Source organism: Muntiacus reevesi, chromosome 2, assembly GCF_963930625.1.
Source record: "Muntiacus reevesi chromosome 2, mMunRee1.1, whole genome shotgun sequence".
Classification (NCBI taxonomy): Eukaryota; Metazoa; Chordata; class Mammalia; order Artiodactyla; family Cervidae; genus Muntiacus; species Muntiacus reevesi.
The window spans coordinates 180,947,242-180,965,809 of record NC_089250.1 but is presented as its reverse complement, the minus strand read 5'-3'; the positions used below and the strand labels follow the sequence as shown (position 1 = coordinate 180,965,809).

At 62.6% G+C, this 18,568-nt stretch overlaps 2 protein-coding genes across 3 annotated transcripts; one reads left to right on the top strand and one right to left on the bottom strand.

The window, feature by feature from the left end:
* Positions 1-959: 959 nt before the first annotated feature.
* ZNF598 (zinc finger protein 598, E3 ubiquitin ligase) lies at positions 960-11,732 on the top strand. 2 transcript variants are annotated; one of them, XM_065924045.1, is made up of 12 exons: positions 960-1,254; positions 5,924-6,036; positions 6,503-6,632; positions 6,833-7,044; positions 7,118-7,335; positions 7,759-7,867; positions 8,461-8,648; positions 8,820-8,904; positions 9,040-9,809; positions 10,313-10,457; positions 10,556-10,706; positions 10,793-11,732. In XM_065924045.1, the coding sequence occupies exons 1-12, from the start codon at positions 1,027-1,029 to the stop codon at positions 11,144-11,146; spliced, it is 2,703 nt and encodes a 900-aa protein (XP_065780117.1). In that variant the 5' UTR covers positions 960-1,026; the 3' UTR covers positions 11,147-11,732. The 2 variants fall into 2 exon arrangements, with proteins under 2 accessions (XP_065780117.1, XP_065780116.1); XM_065924044.1 differs by having other exon boundaries at positions 7,759-7,876.
* A 1,722-nt stretch (positions 11,733-13,454) lies between these two features.
* On the bottom strand, positions 13,455-17,689 carry SYNGR3 (synaptogyrin 3). The gene is made up of 4 exons (XM_065924042.1): positions 17,456-17,689; positions 15,361-15,598; positions 15,018-15,160; positions 13,455-14,931 (listed from the first exon to the last, which is right to left on the bottom strand). The coding sequence occupies exons 1-4, from the start codon at positions 17,552-17,554 to the stop codon at positions 14,722-14,724; spliced, it is 690 nt and encodes a 229-aa protein (XP_065780114.1). The 5' UTR covers positions 17,555-17,689; the 3' UTR covers positions 13,455-14,721.
* Positions 17,690-18,568: the final 879 nt, after the last annotated feature.

Genomic DNA, 18,568 nt, shown 5'->3' with positions numbered 1-18,568 from the left:
GTCATTTCACAATTTGCTTACATCTTTCAATCACTGCTTGCTTCCTTCCTCTTCTTTGTGCTCATGGAAAAAATCTTTTACTCCTTTGCTGTCCTTTTAGTGGGATTTTGTGAGGGTGAGACGACACCTGCACATGGCCAATCCACCACCATTGGCATGATGATCCTTGTTTTGCAAACGAGGAAGCTAAAGGCTCAGCAAGTTGACCAAGGTCACCAGCAAATACCTAGTTGGAGTTTCCAGCCCATTTCTGCTTCTACAATAAAAGCGCATCCTCCCACAACACACTGCCTCTTTTCTAGAAGGGTTCAGCTCTGAACCAACCTCCCTTAACGGCAGGAGAGAGGTCCTGAGTGTGCCTAACCCCAAGCGTAGGGAGGAGGCCCCCGAACAGACTGCAGAGACTCAAAGCCCCTGGATTCACTACCCTCAATGTGCAAACCCGTCCTGCTATTTCTCTGCCTCAAGCCCCCACGCTCAGCTGGGTGAGGTCAACTTGCCCATGAAGAGGTTGGGACTGGGGGTGTCCACCCCTGGCTCGGAGACTGATATCACCACGTGTTGTCTTTTCCAATAGGGATTGTGTTTGTGTGTGCGAACGCCTGTGCCCCATGACACACGCGATATTTAGAAAATTTAAAAAAAGGGCTTTCAGTTAAATTTCAGAGGAACCATGAATAGCATTTTAGTATTAAGTATGACCCATCAACATTTGGGTCATACGTTGCTCCGAGAGGAGTCGGCGGGCCCAGGACAGATGCCTAGGCGGAGAGAAGCCGGATGTCCTCAGCCTGGCGCGGGGACGGCGGCAGGCGTCCAGATCGATCGCCTCCGCCTAGAGCGCCGGGGGCGCAGTCGCCGCTCTAGCCCGCACCTCGCTGAGGCGGAAGTCGCGCACGCACTTCCGCCGGGCGGGCCCGTTGCTGGGCGGGGCGGTGACGTCGCCCCCGGAAGGGGCGGGCCCGCCGGGAGCCAGGCCGTGCGGTGCCGCACCGCGCCGGCCGGGAGGGGGCCGGATCCCGGACCATGGCGGCGGCTGCGGCGGCGGGCCCGGAGGGGCGGCACGCGGCCCAGGAGGCGGCGGCGGCAGCAGCACCCGAGCGGGGCGGCGGGAGTTGCGTACTGTGCTGCGGGGACCTGGAGGCCACGGCGCTGGGCCGCTGCGACCACCCGGTGTGCTACCGCTGCTCCACCAAGATGCGGGTGCTGTGCGAGCAGCGGTACTGCGCCGTGTGTCGCGAGGAGCTGCGCCAGGTGAGCCGCGCCGGTGGGTCGCGTGTCGGGACTCCCGGGCGGGCGCGGCCCGGCGGGACGGCGGGGCACCCGGCGGCCGGAAGGGGACTTTGCCTTCCTGGTGTCCAGCCACAGGCCTGGTGGCGCCGGCTTCCAATCGGGAAGCCCGGCGCGGCCGCCTGGGCGGGGTCCTCATCGTTGGGCCAGCTGTGGGCCGTCTGGGGGCGGGAGGCAGGCGGTGGCCAAGGTCCCTGTGGGTCCAGAGCTTGCGGGTTTTCCTGCTGACGCCTAGGACTCCTGCCAGGCCGCCGGAAGGGGCACGGTCAGAGCCGGCGCTCCCCGACTCGTTCGGCTTTGGGGGTTTATTCCTCAGGGGTCTCCATCCCGGTGAAGGCAACAGGGAAAGCTGGGCACCTTCAGAGGCGACCTGTCCCGGGAGCAGAGGATCAGTCTGGGCGTTTCCAGCCCAGCCGTTTTTCTGGGCCTCTCTGGGTGACGCTGAGGGAACTCCTTCTGAGACTGGCGTTTTCATCTATTAAGTGACTGTTGTATTCAGACCTGTCACCCAAGGGGAAAGCGAAACCACTGCTTTCATCCTCCTTGCCAGTTTCAGCTGCGGGGAGGGGGGGGGGGAGGCGGCTCGGCTCCCGAGTGGAGGGGCGGGAATTTCTGACTGTCCACATTTGGAAGTCCCGGTGAGGTCAGAGGGCATCATTCCCCCCTTCCCCAACCCTCCTCGAAATGCCAGCTGCTGGCTGGGGGCACTTAGCTGGAACTCCCTGGGTTTGCTGTGCTTTGAAATTTGTTTGCTTCTAGAGTTGTGACACTCTCCTGGTATGTGAATGGAAAACTTGGGCTGGTGATACCTGTCAGGGAGTCTGACTTTTTTCTTCCTACAAGTGATGCAGAAACGACATCGTTTTTTCCTTTTTTTTTTTAAAGTAGACTTTTATGTTAAAGGAGCCAAGCAAATGCTGTAATCCCATGAGCTCTGTGGGCACATATCCTGTACCCTACCTGAAGAAGACATTGGGAGATGCTGTCAGTCTGTGATGGGGTGGAGCGGGACAGACTTGGACCTAGGAGAGGTCTGGGATGGAGGAGCAGTCAGTGAAACCATGGGTCTGTCTGTGTCTTAGTCAGAAAGCTCCTCCCAGCTATGCCAGAGCCTGCCTTGCAGGCCAGGCTTGCGTGACTTGACGTAACTCTTGAATGACCAGGTTTCCCAGCACACGTGTAGCTTCCTGGGTGTCAGGCAGGTGGGCAGGCAGGCACAGCAGAGTCTCCAGCCCCAGACATTGCACGTCTCATTGAGAAAGTAAAGTGTTAGTCGCTCAGTTGGGTCCAAATCTGTGAGACCCCATGGACTGTAGCCCGCCAGGCTCCTCTGTTCATGGGATTCTCCAGGCGAGAATACTGGAGTGAGAAGGAAGTAAGCAGACACCTATATACGGCTCTCATAGCTAGCATCTGGCCTCACTCGTTCCTTGTGGGTCCCACACCCTTGAGGTGCTCTGTGGCAAGGGGGCGTGGACATGAGCTGTCAACTGGTTTTGACTGGGGTGTGGTTTGGCATCAGGTGCTCCGGCCAAGCCACCTTCCTACCAGGCCTGCTCCGAGTTGCTTGGCAGCAGGAGGAGGTTCTAGGCAGTTTGGGAAGATGATGCTCCTCTCTGTTCATCTGGCCTCCTCCCATGCTTGGACTTGGAATCCACCCCACCCCACCCCCATCCTGTCCCCTGGCTGAGTCCTGCACTGTCTTCTGAATTCATCCTGTGTCCCATGCCTACTCAGAAACTTCTGAACCCTGCCTCTCCTCTACCTCCTCTATGGGACTAAGCCTCTAAAAAATTGGGAGGAAAGCACGCCAAGATGCTTTGTGGGACAGGCCAGCTCTTTTTGCTTAATTCCTGCATCTTCACGTGGCGCCTCCCTTGGCTGGCCCCAGGGACAGTCCTGCAGCTGCCGCTCAGACGAGGAGCCAGATGAGTCAAGATTGCCCGGCAGGTGCTCATGGTGGAGGCCGAGGCTCCTTCCCAGCTGTGGGCAGTGGCAGCACGGGGCCGCTGACTGAGACTGATGTCAGGTCCCGGGGTCCTGTCCCCTTTTGCCTGGTCCTGTCTTTCCCACTGGCCACGTTCTTCTGAAAGACAAGTCTTCTCTTGCTTTCTACCTGGCACTGATATCCGGGGATGTCGAAAAGGCTTGACGGGGCTGCTGTACAAAGTGGGGTGTGTCTGAGCCAGGAGGGGCCCCACAGATGGCCTGGTGCAGCCCCTCTGCCCCATCTCATAGGCGGGACCTGGGAGGGAGGTCGGACCTGCTGACTCTGGTTGTGCTCCCTGTGGTCCCGGCCCCTCCTCCCCAGGGAGCCGCTCTCACCCTGGTCACGGTGGACACTTCCCTCTTCTGCACTCTCTCTCTGAGTGCTCACTGGGAGTGGGGAGCAGCAAGGCCCCCGGCAGACACCCCCCTGGTTGGGGAGTCTGAGAGGGCTCTTGCTCCTCTCTTCCTCTCATTGGGGCCTGATCCTTTTGGGGCCCACCCAGGGGCACCCTTTTGCGCTTGGTCATTTACTGCCTGGCCTGCCCAGGGACTGCCCAGGATGGCCCATCCTCAAGTGTCTAGGCGTGGCCTGTACCTCTGTCCTGGGACCGCTCCCATCCCCGGGGTGGGGGGTGGGGGGGGCGGGTCTCAAGCCATCACACCCTCCTCCTGTGCAGCCATCTGCTCGTCTCACCCTCTCATGAGGCAGGGACACTGGCTGCTCCCGCCCGTCATCTGGCCCAGTGCTGGGGGGTCCCATCCTGCTCCCAGACTGTGTGCGAGGGGCAGTCAGCCTTGCCCTGTCCCACCTGCCAGCCTGCTCGCCTCATTCTCAAACCAACACGGCCTGAGTCTGCGCCCCCACGGCCACCTTCCTTTCTTAAGCCTCTTCTGTGCTCTGGTCCCTTCCTGAGCCCACCAGCAGCCCGCTTTGGTCTGGCTCAGGTGTGCCCAGCCTGGGCTGTCCCAGCAGACTGCTCTGGAGGGACAGACCCCCCCCCCCCCCACTCCACCTGTGGTGGGTTGGAGTGAAACTCTGAGGGGAGGGGCTTCCCCTCACTGGTGTTTCTGGGGAGGGATAGCATTTCTCTGCTGTCTGCCAGCCTGGGACTCTTTGGCAGCTTTGGGGCGTCCCTCGAGGGCTGGTCATGGGGGTGCGGCATCCTGGAGGTTGGCTCCCGTTTTCTGCATCGCCAGCAGGTCCTTAGCAGTTCGGGGCCCTGCACCTGCGGGCACCTGTCCCCGAGCAGGAACGGGGTCTGTTCTGGAAAAGCACCCCTGGGAGTGGGGGGAGGGCAGAGCTGGGCGTGGGCTTGCTCTTGGAGCACAGATCCCATGAGAAGAGGCCAGTGTGCAGCCCAGGCCTTTCCCATGTCCCTTCCGGACCTGTCAGGAGACCCTGGGCAGAGGGTATAGGGTGAGCCTTGCAGGCAGAGCAAGATTCCGCTATAAGACAGGCCACAGGAGTGCGGCTGGTGTAGCTGGGGCCACAGCCCCCACGTCCCTCTGCCTGGTTTGCCAGCGTGGTGACAGGAAGAAAGGTCTTCGGGGCCTGTCATCCCCCCATCCCTGGTCCTCCAGGTCGGGTGTGGGCTGGACTGGGACATTTCCCTTGGAGGCAGGAGGGGGCAAGGCTTGGTTGCCCCCGAACAATGGGGCATGTCCTCAGAAGTGGAGGCTCAGCTCCCCATCTCCCCCCCAACTGCTAGAGCCCCCGGGAACTGGTTTTAACCACCCTGCTGTAGGGGCCAGCATAACCACTCCGTCTCCCCAGCCAGTCCTCCGCTCTCCCAAGTTCATGGCTGTTCTGGTTTCAGACATTCTCCGTAGCTGGGCCTAAATATAACAGGGGTGACCTTGATGTGGCCTTTCCCGAGGTGAGGATGTCCCCTGGGTGTGCTGGCCTGGTCTCTGAGCTGAGGCAAGTAGCCAGCCCTAGGCTGGGGGCAGTGGCGGATCAGAAAGTGGCCGAGTGAGGAGATGGGCCTGTGTGGTCTTGGTGCAGGGGCAGGGTGGGGAGGACAGGGGGCCCTGCAGGGAGCAGGGCCCTTGTCAGCTCAGGGGGGACTTGCACCTGCAGGAGGGCCCTGGGGTCAGGCTGGGGTGACCTTGTTCAGCGTCAGGGTCTGGCCCAGCAGCTTTACCGAGCGCTGGAGACCCTGAGAAGCGGCCGGATGCAGTTTTCACGTCCATTACACCAGCTGAGCCATGTGGTGTCCCCAGACTACCCAGTTAACAGGCAGGAAGCTGGCCAAGAACAGCTGGGGCCATGACTGAGTCCTGGGGAGGGCCCCCTCCCGTGACATCACGGAAGCCTCATGGGGGGTGGAGGGTGGCCAGGCCTGATGCATGGTCACCTGATACGGTCGGGCGTGCGGCACTCACTCTTTCCTCGGCTGCTTCTTGGACTGTCTCTTCTTCCTCCTGGGCCTGTTGTCCTGTGTTCAGCACCCGTGTGATTGAGCCCCCAGTGGCCAGCTGTCTGATCCGTCACTGCCCCCGGGCAGCCTGTCTGTCTTGGGTGGGTGGGGTCCTGCCCTCGGGAGGCCAGGCCGGCTGGCGCATCTTTGTCCCGGCCTCCCAGGAGGCGCCCTGCAGTGTGCGTCCGCGGCCTGCCCAGCGGCCCCTTTGGCTCTGGTTTCAGGTGGTCTTCGGGAAGACGCTCCCTGCCTTTGCCACCATCCCTCTGCACCAGCTGCAGCACGAGAAGAAGTATGACATCTACTTCATGGACGGGAGGGTGTTTGCCCTCTACAGGTGAGAGTGGACTTCTCGACCGGGCTCCTGCGGGTCTGCGGGTGCTCTGCGGTGGGACAAATGGATGCACCTCACCCCGCCCGTGCTCCTCGCCTCCCTCGGGGCCTGGCGGCTGGTTCCTGTCAGCAGGCTCTCCTGAAATGGGGGGTGTGGCGGGGGAACTCCGGGCTTCTGTGAGGTGCACCGTAGCTGGTGTGAGTCAGGTTCTTCACCTGTAGAGGAAAAACCCCATGATGGGTATGGTCGTCTTGGGGGTAGCCCCCGTCTTCCAGGTGGGGGGCCATCTCCTGGCCTGGGGCCTTGTTGGGCTCAGGGCCCGGGCCTGGCACTGTCTGATGCAGCGGTCGGGGCGCCCGCCCTCCTGGCGCTCGCTCCCAGGGTATCTGTGAGGTGGGGGTGGGTCCTCGTGCTCCCTGGGGCCGGTGGTGCTGAGTGTCCTGAGGGGGCTGGCCCGGTGTCTCCCCAGGCAGCTGCTGCAGCATGAGTGCCCCCGCTGTCCCGAGCGGCCGCCCTTCACCCTCTTCGGGGACCTGGAGCAGCACATGCGGAAGCAGCACGAGCTGTTCTGCTGCAAGCTCTGCCTCAGGCACCTGCAGGTGAGCCCACCAGGCTGTCTCCCAGGTCCTCTGCCTCACGGAGCCCCGCCGCCGCCCCTAACCCTGCGGGCCACCAGGCGGCTGGGCCCGGGGCGGCACCGAGGCCACCTCAGGCCCTCTGCGCCTTGGGGCCGGGAGGGGCGGGAGGCCGGGGAGCTCGCCCGCGCAGCTCGCCCGCGCCCAGCGCCCCTTCCCCGCAGATCTTCACGCACGAGCGGAAGTGGTACTCGCGCAAGGACCTGGCTCGGCACCGCATGCAGGGGGACCCCGACGACACCTCGCACCGCGGACATCCCCTCTGCAAGTTCTGTGACGAGCGCTACCTGGACAACGACGAGCTCCTCAAGCACCTGCGTCGTGACCACTACTTCTGCCACTTCTGCGACGCAGACGGGGCCCAGGACTACTACAGGTGGGCGTAGGCGCATGGTGACCCCGGGACCGGGTGGGCCGGCACAGGCCCGGCTGACGCCCGGCCCCCGCAGCGACTACGCGTACCTGCGTGAGCACTTCCGCGAGAAGCACTTCCTGTGCGAGGAGGGCCGCTGCAGCACCGAGCAGTTCACGCACGCCTTCCGTACGGAGATCGACCTGAAGGCCCACAGGACGGCCTGCCATAGCCGCAGCCGCGCCGAGGCCCGCCAGAACCGCCAGATCGACCTGCAGTTCAGCTATGCGCCCAGGCACTCGCGCCGGAGCGAGGGTGAGCGGGGTCCCCACTGCCTGTGCTCCCTGCAGGACTCAGATGCAGGCCCTACGCAACCCCTCAGTGTCAGTGGGAACGACGGACACGGCCGTGAGCACGTGGGGGTGGGAGCTCTTCACGCCGCCTGGCTCCCAGAGGGCCTCAGCTCTGCTGTGCAGGGGTCCTTGGGCCTCTTCTTTGGGTCAGGATGATTACCGAGCACCTGCTGTGTGGAGGTCCCTCCTGGGACGGCAGGGCCAGGAGGCCCAGGCCCCTCTCCCAGCCCAGTTCCTGCTTGACCTGGGGTGTGGGGCATAGAGGCTTGGGGCCACTGCGACCCCTGAGAAGCATCTGTGCCTGCCGCTGGGGTCCACGCTGTGGTACACAGGGAGGCCTCCGCGGGGTCCGGCCTGGGCCTGACTGGCTATGTGCTGGCCACAGGGGTCATTGGTGGCGAGGACTACGAGGAGCTGGACAGGTACAACCGCCAGGGCCGCATGGGCCGGGCCAGCGGCCGCGGAGCCCAGCAGAGCCGCCGAGGAAGCTGGAGGTACAAGAGGTGGGAGGATTTGCGAGCCGCCAGAACCTGTGTCCCCTGGCTCCACCAGAGGCTGGGGCAGTGCGGACAGCTGGGCTGAGACAGGTGCTGGGTCAGGGAACTGGGCCTTCTGGCCTCTGTGTCCCGGGCATGGCAACAGGGTCGCTCGGTGTCCTGAGTGGGGTGTTCTCCTTTCTCCTCTCATTTAATCAGGGATGCCACAACCCTGCAGACTGGGCTGTGAGGGGCCCCGGTCACAGGGGTACAGTGCAGGTGTGCTAGGAGGCCTTGGTGTGGCGGGCACATGTTCTGGCTGGGCAGCCCCCGTGGCCAGCTGGACCGAGGCATCTGCAGTGCCCAGGCGCTGCCCCAGAGAACTGGGCTGGGTATTTCCCTGGCGCCAGAGCCCGAGGTTGGCGGGGCAGTGGTCCTGCTGCCCCCACAGCGCCCTCACCTGGCCGGGGAGGCCGGGCTGGCACCTCCACTGGCTGCTGGCAGGCCGGCCTCTGGTGTCTGGGCTTCCCAGGGTGAGGCCCTTCCCCAGTCCTTCACGCTGCGTTGCTGTAGTCCTGGCCTGGCCCAGCCTGAAGACCTCCCCATCCCAGGGAAGAAGAGGACCGAGAAGTGGCAGCAGCCATCCGGGCCTCAGTGGCCGCCCAGCAGCAGCAGGAGACACACAGGACTGAGGACCGAGAAGAGGGCGGCAGGCCCAAGAAGGAGGAGTCGGGGCTGCGGGGTCCTGAGGAGGCCCGCGGTCCCCGGCGCCCGGCCCGGACTCCGGGTGAGGGCCCAGGTGAGCAGCTCCCCTTCAGGCAGGCCCACCCTGGCCCGACAGGCAGGACGCAGGCTCCTGACAACAAGGCCGGTGAGAAGCCACGTGCCCTCCAGTTGGTCACCCCGCCAGGCCTGATCCTGCCCCCTCGACACTGCTTAGCCCTGACAAGGGTTCTCGTGCGTCTCGTAGGTCCCAAGGAAGCCTCCGCCAATGGTCCTGTGAACCAGGACACCTTCTCCACCACTGGCCCGGCTGCAGGAGCCACACTCCCAAAGTACACGCGTGTGGGGCTTGGGGCTCCTACCGAGGGTTGGGGAGGGTGGGTGCGGGCACCAGGACTCCTGCGCGGGTGGGGGGTGGGGCAGGCCAGAGCCTGCAGGCCGCTGACCCCTGTCCGCTTTCTGCACAGTGCTCTTCCGCCCCCCACTTCGAAGCTCAAGGATGAAGACTTCCCCAGTCTCTGTGCCTCCGCTTTGTCCTCGAGCTCCGCAGCAGCCACCCCAGGCCCTGTGGGACTGGCGCTGGCTTACCCTGTGCCCGCCAGGGGCAGGACTACCTTCCAGGAGGAAGACTTCCCTGCCCTGGTGCCCTCCGTCTCCAAGCCCAGCAGTGTCCCCACCAGCCTCATCTCTGCCTGGAACAGCGGGGCCAGCAAGAAGGTGGCGCATCCTGCCCCGGGCTCCCAGTCCACCAGCGGGGGGAGCCAGCCCCCCAGGAAGTCTGGCAAGGGGGTAAAGGGGGGCAAAAAGGGTGGGCCACCGCCCGCGGAGGAGGCGGAGGAGGATGGCCGTGCGGGCCTCACAGCCCAGGAGCTGCGGAGCGTGCCCACGACAGTTGTTGTCTCCTCTCTGCTGGCCGGGGCTGCCACCCAGACCTTCACCAAGGCTGGCAAGAAGAAGAAGGTGGGCTCTGAGAAGTCGGGTGCCGCGTCGCCCCCGCCCCCTGACAGAGAGGGGCCCCCTGGGGCCGAGGTGGCCCCCACGGCGCCCCCGGGCAGAACTGAGGGGACCCCCGCCGTCATCGTCAATGGACACTCAGAGGGGCCGGCCCCAGCCCGGAGCACCCCCAAGGAGCCCCCTGGGCTCCCAAGGCCCCTGGGGCCGCCCCCCTGCCCCACGCCCCAGGAAGACTTCCCAGCGCTCTGTGGCCCTTGCCCACCCAGGATGCCCCCACCCCCAGGTAGGTGTGCCGGCCCAGGCCTGCCACGGGGCCTTGGGAAGGGGCTGGGGTAGTGGGGTAAGGCCCAGGGTGGCGCAGGCGGGCAGAAGGGCATGTGTAGGCCCTTCCCATTGCCTTGGAGCCTGGTAGCCAGATCTGGATGCAGGCTACAGGTCTGTGAGCCTGTGACCACGGTCTGCCGTATAGCTTCTCTGTGACCTTTCCTCCTGCAAGTTGGGGCAGTCCTGGCAGCCTCTTGAGATGAGGACAGAGCAGTTAACTCAGGCCAAGATTTGCCATGAGGGAGCACAACATGCATGCCGGCCCTTGGTGTCGTCAGCAACAGTGGGCCCTGGACCTACTCTGTGGGGAGGGGCTGCTCTGTGGGGAGGAGCAGTGGGGCCAGAGCCTGACCGTGACCCTGGCGGGAGGGGTGGCGTGTGGAAAGTGGGGACTGGGGCCCGCCTGTGCCTGACCAGTGAGGTCACGTCCTGGGACCTTCCCGTGCACCCCACGCCCCGCAGGCTTCAACGCTGTGGTGCTCCTGAAGGGCACTCCACCTCCACCGGGCCTGGCGCCCCCTGTCAGCAAGCCACCCCCCGGCTTCTCCGGCCTTCCGTCTAGCCCCCACCCGGCCTGTGTCCCCAGCACTACGACCACCACGAAAGCGTAAGTGTGGGCAGGCCCCTGACCCCGTGCTCCCAGGGGAGAGTGCCTTCAGCTTGGGCCTCCCCAAAGGCGGAAGCATCCACTTCCTTCCAATTCAGACCCAGGCCGACGCCCGTGCCCCGGGCCTACCTGGTCCCCGAGAACTTCCGGGAGAGGAACCTGCAGCTCATCCAGTCCATCAGGGACTTCCTGCAGAGCGACGAGGCCCGCTTCAGCAAATTCAGGAGCTACTCGGGGGAGTTCAGACAGGTCAGGCAGGCAGGGATGTGGGGGTCGGCCTGGCCACTGGGGCCCAGGCCAGGGCTGGGCGTGACTGGGTCTGCTCTGGCTGGCAGGGCGTGATCTCCGCAGCCCAGTATTACAAGAGCTGCCGGGACCTGCTGGGGGAGAACTTCGAGAAGATCTTCAATGAGCTACTGGTGCTGCTGCCCGACACGGCCAAGCAGCAGGAGCTGCTGTTGGCGCACACGGACTTCCGGGGCCGCGAGAAGCCTCCCGGCACAAAGGCCAAGAAGAATAGGAAGAGCGCGTGGCAGGCCAGCACCCGGCAGGTGGGCCTGGACTGCTGCGTGTGCCCCACTTGCCAGCAGGTGCTGGCACACGGCGATGTGGGCAGCCACCAGGCGCTGCACGCCGCCCGGGACGATGACTTCCCCTCCCTGCAGGCCCTCGCCAGGATCCTCACGTAGCTCTGATGTAGCTCCCGCCAGCGCAGGCAGGAGCCACCGCCCCCACGAGCCTCCCTTCTCCCTGTCCCCACCCCCAGGCAGCCAGTGAGGCCACCTGCTCAGGCCCCTCAGCTGGCTGGCTCTCCGGGGATCACCGAGAAGGCCCTCTGCAACCTGCTGGCACACCCTCGTGGGGGATCCCTCTGGATTCCTCCTGGAAACGAGAGACACCCCTGCCGCAGCAGCAGGCTGCTCTGGGTTTACGTTCTCATGCCTCCGGAGGGCGCCGGGGAGGGAAGGGCCAGGTGCCGGGACCTGTGTGTGCTGTCAGGGCTGGTGGCCACGGTGGCCCCTTCCCAGAGCCCCTGAGCCCAAAGGCTGCAGCACCACGGTCCCTGAGCCAGGGTCCATGTGTGCTGGAGTCAGATGTTGAGTGCGATGTGTAAACAGTTGGCTGTTTCGTGACTAAAGAACGTTCAGGATTAAAAGACACAAAATTGTGCTACTTGAAGTTGAATCTTTTTATGAGACTAGCTGAATCTGGGATCTCCAATTGCCTATTAACTTTTATAAGACAGTTTATCTTCAAATAAATTTATTTTGCAATAATGCACATAGCTGGTGTTCTGAGCTTCTCTGCCTACCGGGGTCACCCCACTCAGAGTGTTCAGACACTACAGCTCAGGTGGTCTCAGGGAGTACTGTGGGCTGGGGGTAGGGGGCCTGTGGGGAGAGGGGGCAGCTAGGCTCTGCTCACAGGAAGAAGCAGCTGACCCTTGGCCCAGGTCTTGGAGGTCAAGCACCGCCCAAGCCCTCCAGGAGCAGAGCCAGCCAGGCTTGACCTACACTGTGTACCCAGTAAACCTGTCCTTCCAGAACCCAGGAGTCACACAGACCCAAGGTTTACATCCACAGACCACTGAGAGAGCTTCTAAAGTAAACTCTGGCAGGAACAATTTAGAAACAGATCAAGAATTTTGGAAAGGAACCAGGCTTGTGCTGAAATCTCCCTATTCTGCCACAAACACATATAAAAAGTAGGAAGCAAGATCTAAACACAAAGCCACCTCCAAATGAGGCAATATCCTTACTTGAGAAGAAATGGAGATATCTTTCTAAAAGAAGCAGAAGAGGGTGGGCATTGCCTGTCTGAACCCGAGGGCCTACCCACCTATGGTGAGACTGGAGCAAGTTTCTGGGTGATGGCTGAGCTTTGGCGCCTACTAGGAATCAAAGCCACCACCCTCTTCACTCTCCATAGGGCTGCGAAGAGGCCACCTGTGTTCCCTATCACATGGAAGAAGCCCCTCATAGCTGATGCCCTCTGCAGACCTGAGCACAAGCCAGCACCCTCAAAGAGTAACCTGGAAGATGGGCTATCTCACTCATACTAAAAACGCTGATTCTTAAAGAAGAACCAAGGACCATAACAATACCAAGCAACACAGCCTGATGACAAGCACCCCTCGGAGCTCTTAACACAAGTTTATGTTAACACCTGCTGCACCTTAGCAACCACTACACCTAACTGCAAGTACTACACCTACTGCAAGGAGATCAAAACAGTCCATCCTAAAGGAAATCAGTTCTGAATATTCACTGGAAGGACTGATGCTAAAGTTGAAGTTCCAATATTTGCCCACCTGATGAGAAGAACTGACTCACTGGAAAAGACCCTGATGATGGGAAAGATTGAAGGCGGGAGAAGGGGATGACAGAGGATGAGATGGTTGGATGGCATCACTGACTCGATGCACATGAGTTTCAGTAAGCTCCGGGAGTTGGAGATGGACAGGGAGGCCTGGTATGCTGCAGTTCATGGGGTCTCAAAGCATCGGACATGACTGAGTGACTGAACTGAACTGAACTGCACCTTTGACCATGGGAGCTGCTCTTCTCCTCTGGAAGGGTACAGTTGAGACCAAGCTCGAACATGGCCAAGCCAGAACCCCAGCCCTAGCTCCTGCCTGCTTCCTTGAATCAACTAGAAGGTTGTTAACCAGTAAGAAATGAAAAAGTAACTGAAATAAAACTCCCAAAAGACAAATTCAAAAGTCAACAAAACCAAGCTGAGGACATCTCCAAAGGGGAGCTGGCCATGGAACGTGGCTCTGGACACTGCATGGTATACAGGGCAGGGGTCCCGGGAACAGGAGGTGGTAAGAAGGGGACATCTGGAGAAATCTGGATGGGTTTCCCTAGCACTCTCCAGAACAGGAGTGTCAGCCTGGTCTCTACCTCCCGGCCCCCTTCTGGATTCGGGGCCCTGGTGCTCCTTGGGTCCCAATCTCTGGTACTGGAGGGACAGAAGTGGAAAGGTCACAGTAAACTCATTTACAGTCTTTATTGTAAAGAAGTTGCAGTTGGAACATGGGACACTGAAAATACACAATCACTGATTGTTCTTTCAGAAGAGGGAGGGGAGAGATCCATATATACAAAAATTGTAAACATGTTCACTTAAATATCCACAAATAATCGGTCTATGCTATAATGTACAGGGTTGTCACTCAACTGCAACTCCTGAGGGAGGCATCTGTCTGTAAGAATGAACGTGGCAACCGCATTTGGTATTGACTTAATGTGAAAAGCCAGCTTTGAGCAATGCATGAGTACTCAGCTATGCAGAGGGACCCCCCCCCACACACACCTCAGGCTGGGCCTTAAAGTGGGGTGCAGTGTGGGGAGTTGGACTAGTAGAGGAGGCCTAGGTAACGGGGTTTGCAGGGAATGGCCATCTCCAGGGCATGGTGGGCAGGTGGAGCCTCGAGGCCTCTCCTCATGGGGGGGCGTGTCCTGCAGGCACCCAGTGTCCGGAGCCTCCCTGGGGCAAGGTCTTACTGAAAGGCTGCGAGAGAGCCGATGCTCAGGCCTACAGCCACGTTGTGCTTTCCTGGCCAGAGCTGCCTGCACCCCAGCAGGGGCCTGGGCCGAGGCAGGTAAGGGCTGGAGCTGGGGCCACAGACAGAGGGGCTGCTTGTGAGGAACTACAAGGTGAAACCTTTAGACTTGACCACAATCACAACATCCACAGGGCCGGGCTACTCTAGTGTGCCTGTGAGAGGAAATGGGGGCGGCTCCAGGCAGAGTAGGGGGCGCCACAGGGTGAGACACCAGGGCAGAGCGAGGACCACCAATATCCATGGGGACAGGGGGTGGAGAACTGGCCACGTTTGCTGGGCCATGGGGTGAGGGTGGTGTTCCTTCCCCCAGGCACCCCGAGTCCAGGGCAGCTCCCGCACCCAGCTATGGAGGGCAGCTGGACCTCTGACCCCGGAGTGGGCAGGTGAGCCCTGGCTGGTTCACGAGGGGAATGGCCCCCTGCCAGGCTGGTCCACTGGAGGCTGGAGGACACATGCCCAGGGCCATGATGCTCCCTCCTCAGGACCTCTGGCCCTGAGCTGGGGACTAAGGGGACCGGAGGAACTTGGGGGGCACAGCCCAGACACTCTGGAGGCCACCTTCTCTTGGCCCCAGATGACCCACAGCATCCACTCCCTGCTGCTGGACCGGGAGGACCTGAGGGAGGCCCCAGGAGGCCTTGGACCCTGCATGGGTGGGGCAGCCTTTGCGCTTTGGTCTGGGCCTGCTGGCGTCTAGTAGGCAGGGACCTGGTACCCTTTGGGGCTGGTGTCCAGGGTCTCGGTGAAGGGCGGGCTCTGGTAGGTCTCCGTGCCTTCCACACCGCTGCCCACCGGGTACCCCGGGTAGGTCTGGCCCGCCCCAGCACCCAGCTGCTCGGTGGCAAAGAGCGACATGTCGGTGCCCAGACGGAACCGCTGCAGGGCCTTCACGGTAAGCGCCACCTGAGGGGGAGTCCGGGGTCAGCCAGGGCTGACCCTGCCCGGACCCTACCGGAGCCCCAGCCCAGCCGCCAGCCGGCCGCACTCACCCAGCTGAGGATGGAGAAGAAGCTGAAGGTGATGGCGGCGCGCGCCGCGTCCCCCGCCTGCGCCGTGCCCGGCCCGGGCGCCGTGCGCTGCCACTGGTTGGTGAGGAAACAAAAGCCCACGAACCACAAGAAGGACCAGAGGCCTGCGGGACGGCGGACGGGCAGATCGGGGGGCGCTCCACGCAGGCGCCGGGCCCGAACTGGAAGGAGACCCCGCCCCCGGGCCTCTCCCCGCCCACTCGTTGAGAACCGCGCTCCTGGCCCCGCCCAATCCCGCCCACCCGGAAGCGCCGCGGCTGGGCCCCGCCCCGCCCGGGCCCGCCCCGGCCCCGGCCCCGCCCACCTGAGAAGCCCAAGTCGAGCAGCACCGCGCGGCGCCGGTCGCGAACGCTGCTGATCTGCTGGAAGCGCACGTCGAGCAGCAGGAAACCGGCGCAGGCGAGGAAGGCCCCGAGGCCGAGCGCGACTCCGAAGCGGCAGGCGCCCGCATTGCCGTTGAAGATGCAGCGTAGCTCTGGGCCGCTGTCGGCGTTCACGTAGCCCTCGTTGATGATGGGCCCGAAGACAGCGATGGAGAACACCTGCGGGCGGCGGCGGGAGGCGCTCAGGGCCCTGCGGTGCCCCTTAGGTCTCCTAGCCCACCGTGAGCGCCGACGGGCCCCTGAAGCCCAGGATCCATCTCTTGGGGGGGGGGGGATGTCTTCAGGGACCCCTCCCTTAATACCTACCTCAGGTGTAGCAACTATAGACAAAGCCTTTAGTGAGGATCTACTGTGCACTGTGCTTAAAATGGCTACATGCCTTATTAGCGCATGGAATTATCCGAAACAACCGCGAAGGTGCCATGGTTCTTATCTGCTTTGTAGATAGGGAGCTCGGGGCTCCAGCAGGTGAAGTGACTTGTCCAGGGGTCACATGGTTGGTTAAGAGCCAGGGCTGGCATTCAAGCTGTGTCCTCTGTACCTTGTGGAGCCCGAAGTGTCTCCCATGGCCCACTCCAGAGCGTGGGGACAGGAACTGTGACCCCCAGGCCTGAGTCAGCAGGGTTGGGAGAGTAGATGTGGAGTGGGGAGAGAGGGGGCATGGGGCGCACAGCAGAGGGACGGCTGCACAGAGCTGTCAGCCAGGACCTCTGTGCACCCTGCCTTCAGCATGCCCGAGCTGTGCAGTCTTGTTTCCCAGCATGCCAAATGTAGCAGGCACGACTCATGGGGCGGTTGGGTCAGAAATAATGCCCACCCAGCATCCTGCACTTTGTGGGCACTCCAGTCTGGGATTAATCATCAGTACCATCCATGAGTTCTGGGGTTCAGTCAGACCTCAGTGCCCTGTGGCTGGAAGGCAAGGGAGGTGGTGTTAAGAGTTAGTCCCTCAGTCATGTCTGACTCTTTGCAACCCCATGGACTGTAGCCACAGTCCTTTTAAACCAGATGCTGCTCTAGGAGCCCTGGGCAGCCATCTGTTTCTTAAAAAAAAAAAAAAGACCTTGAATTTCTACTTCATTTTTCTCCTTTCCTGCCCCAGCTCCTAGAGGCTAAGAGGGAAACCAAAGTGCAAGATACGGACATGTACCCCCAGATTGGTCCACCAGTTGGGTCAGAGCTGGAACCAGAACGGAGAGTCCCTAGTATCTGGTCTAACCAGAGTCACTCCACCCCAGGGCCCCTGCCCCGCCCTGAGCACCACCCTCCTGGAAGACAGGTGAGTAGATGCCAGCACCAGCTGCCAGCAGGTGGGCACAACCCAGAACTTGGCATTCCACCTTCCGTGTCTCCTGCCTGGATAGATGGGAAGGAGGAGAAGGCCACTGGGCCTAGAGTTGCTCCAGCGGGCTAGGCTGCACCAAATCTGCCTCTCCCACACCACCTCCAGGAAGCCCTCCCAGTGCAGAGCCCCTTCCAGCTGCCCCACGCAGAGGAATCCCGAAGCACCCCCACCCCCAACTCACGGTTGCAACTGGGGGGCCTGAGAAGGGCCAGTTCCCTTCGAAGGAGCCGGGAGGATGTGCGCGCAGGAGAAGCAAGGGGGAGGCTCGGCCAGATTCTCTCGGTTCCGGTAGCCTCTCCTCGTGCTGAGGCTGAGCGCCCAAGCCCTCTGCGAATCCCGTCCCCACCCCTGTGCCCGTTTCCAGGCGTGAACACAGGGAAAACGGAGCGAGGGCTGAGGAAGGGCACTGAATTAGACCTAAGGAAGAACTGGGAGGTGGGTGCGGAGGGTGGTGACCTCTCAAGGTCCCCGGCTGTCGCCGCCGGCCCCTCCCCCGCCGGCAGGTGGGCGCACCCAGCCCGGTGACGTCACCCTAACCTGCGGTCGGGGGGGAAGGGCTGGCGTGGATGGGGAAGGGGCGAAGGGCAGGGGCGAAGCGCAGGTGTTCGGGATGCGGGAGACGAGGCGAGGTGGGAGCGGGTATGGGGCGGGGGCTGGGGTCGGCCACTCACCCAGGATGCGACCCGCAGCAGGGTCTGGGGCCGCCGCGCGAAGCTCACAGGGTCCAGGGCTGCCCCCGCGCGTCCCGCGCCGAACGAGCCTCCCTCCATGGTCAGCCTGGGCGGGCCGCGCGCCCCCGGGGCCCTCTGTCCGCCTATCCGTCGGGCCGGCCCCGCCCGAGGCCGCCCGGGGATGCTGCGAGTGCTGATGCTGCCGGTGCGGCCAGTGCTGCCGCCGCCGCCGCCTTTCGGGAGCGCGCGCCCGCTGCGGCGGGGACGCGCGGGGCGGCACCGAGCCCGCGCCCCCACCCTGGTCCACGCGCGCAGGGCTGGAGCCCTCACCTCCCTCCGCCCCGCCCACATTCTACCCCCGATTGGCACCACAGGACCACCCCACCCGCCAGAAGACCACTCCACCCGCCAGGTCCCCACCAGGAGGCAAGGTCAAGGGGCCGAGTGCCCCCACCCCACAAATAGTCCGGAGTCAGCAGGCCCCGCAGACTTTGCAGTAGCCAGGCGGATGGACGGACCGCTGTGACCCTGCTCCTCTGAACAGGGGCCTTTGCTGAGTATGCAAGGAGGTAACAAACCCAAGGTTCCAGCGTCTCTCCCCAGCCCTCAGGGAAAGGGAACCCAGCTTTCTTGAGTCCCCCTTCTCCTTCAGAGGATTCTAGCCTCCCTAACAGGGTGGGGCACTTCTGCCCTCAGGGCACCGCCCAGGCAGGCAGAGCCCAGAGGCTGGCCGGGTGGGAGGTGGGGCGTCTCTGCTCTTATCCTGTAGCTGGATCTGGTCCTGCGGAGGGTGCCCACTGAGCCCCCTCCACACTCCTGGGCCTCCCCAACTGACTTTTGGCAGACAGTTTGGGGCGAAGCATTGGAGATGGGGAGTTTGGCAGAGCGGGTGCCTGGCTCCCTTGAACACCTGCTGGGTTTCTTCCAGAGATCACCCAGCTTGGGGTTGGACAGGGTCCCTTCCTTCATGGTCCTTCCAGGGAGCTGGGCAGGGGCCCAGGTGATGCTTGTTTCTGCCCAGGACATTTGAGGAAAGTCCACATTCCTTGAGCACTGATAGTGTCTGGGGTTCCACCACCCTCTGTGGAGGAGGGGACTCTCTTACCCCCTCTT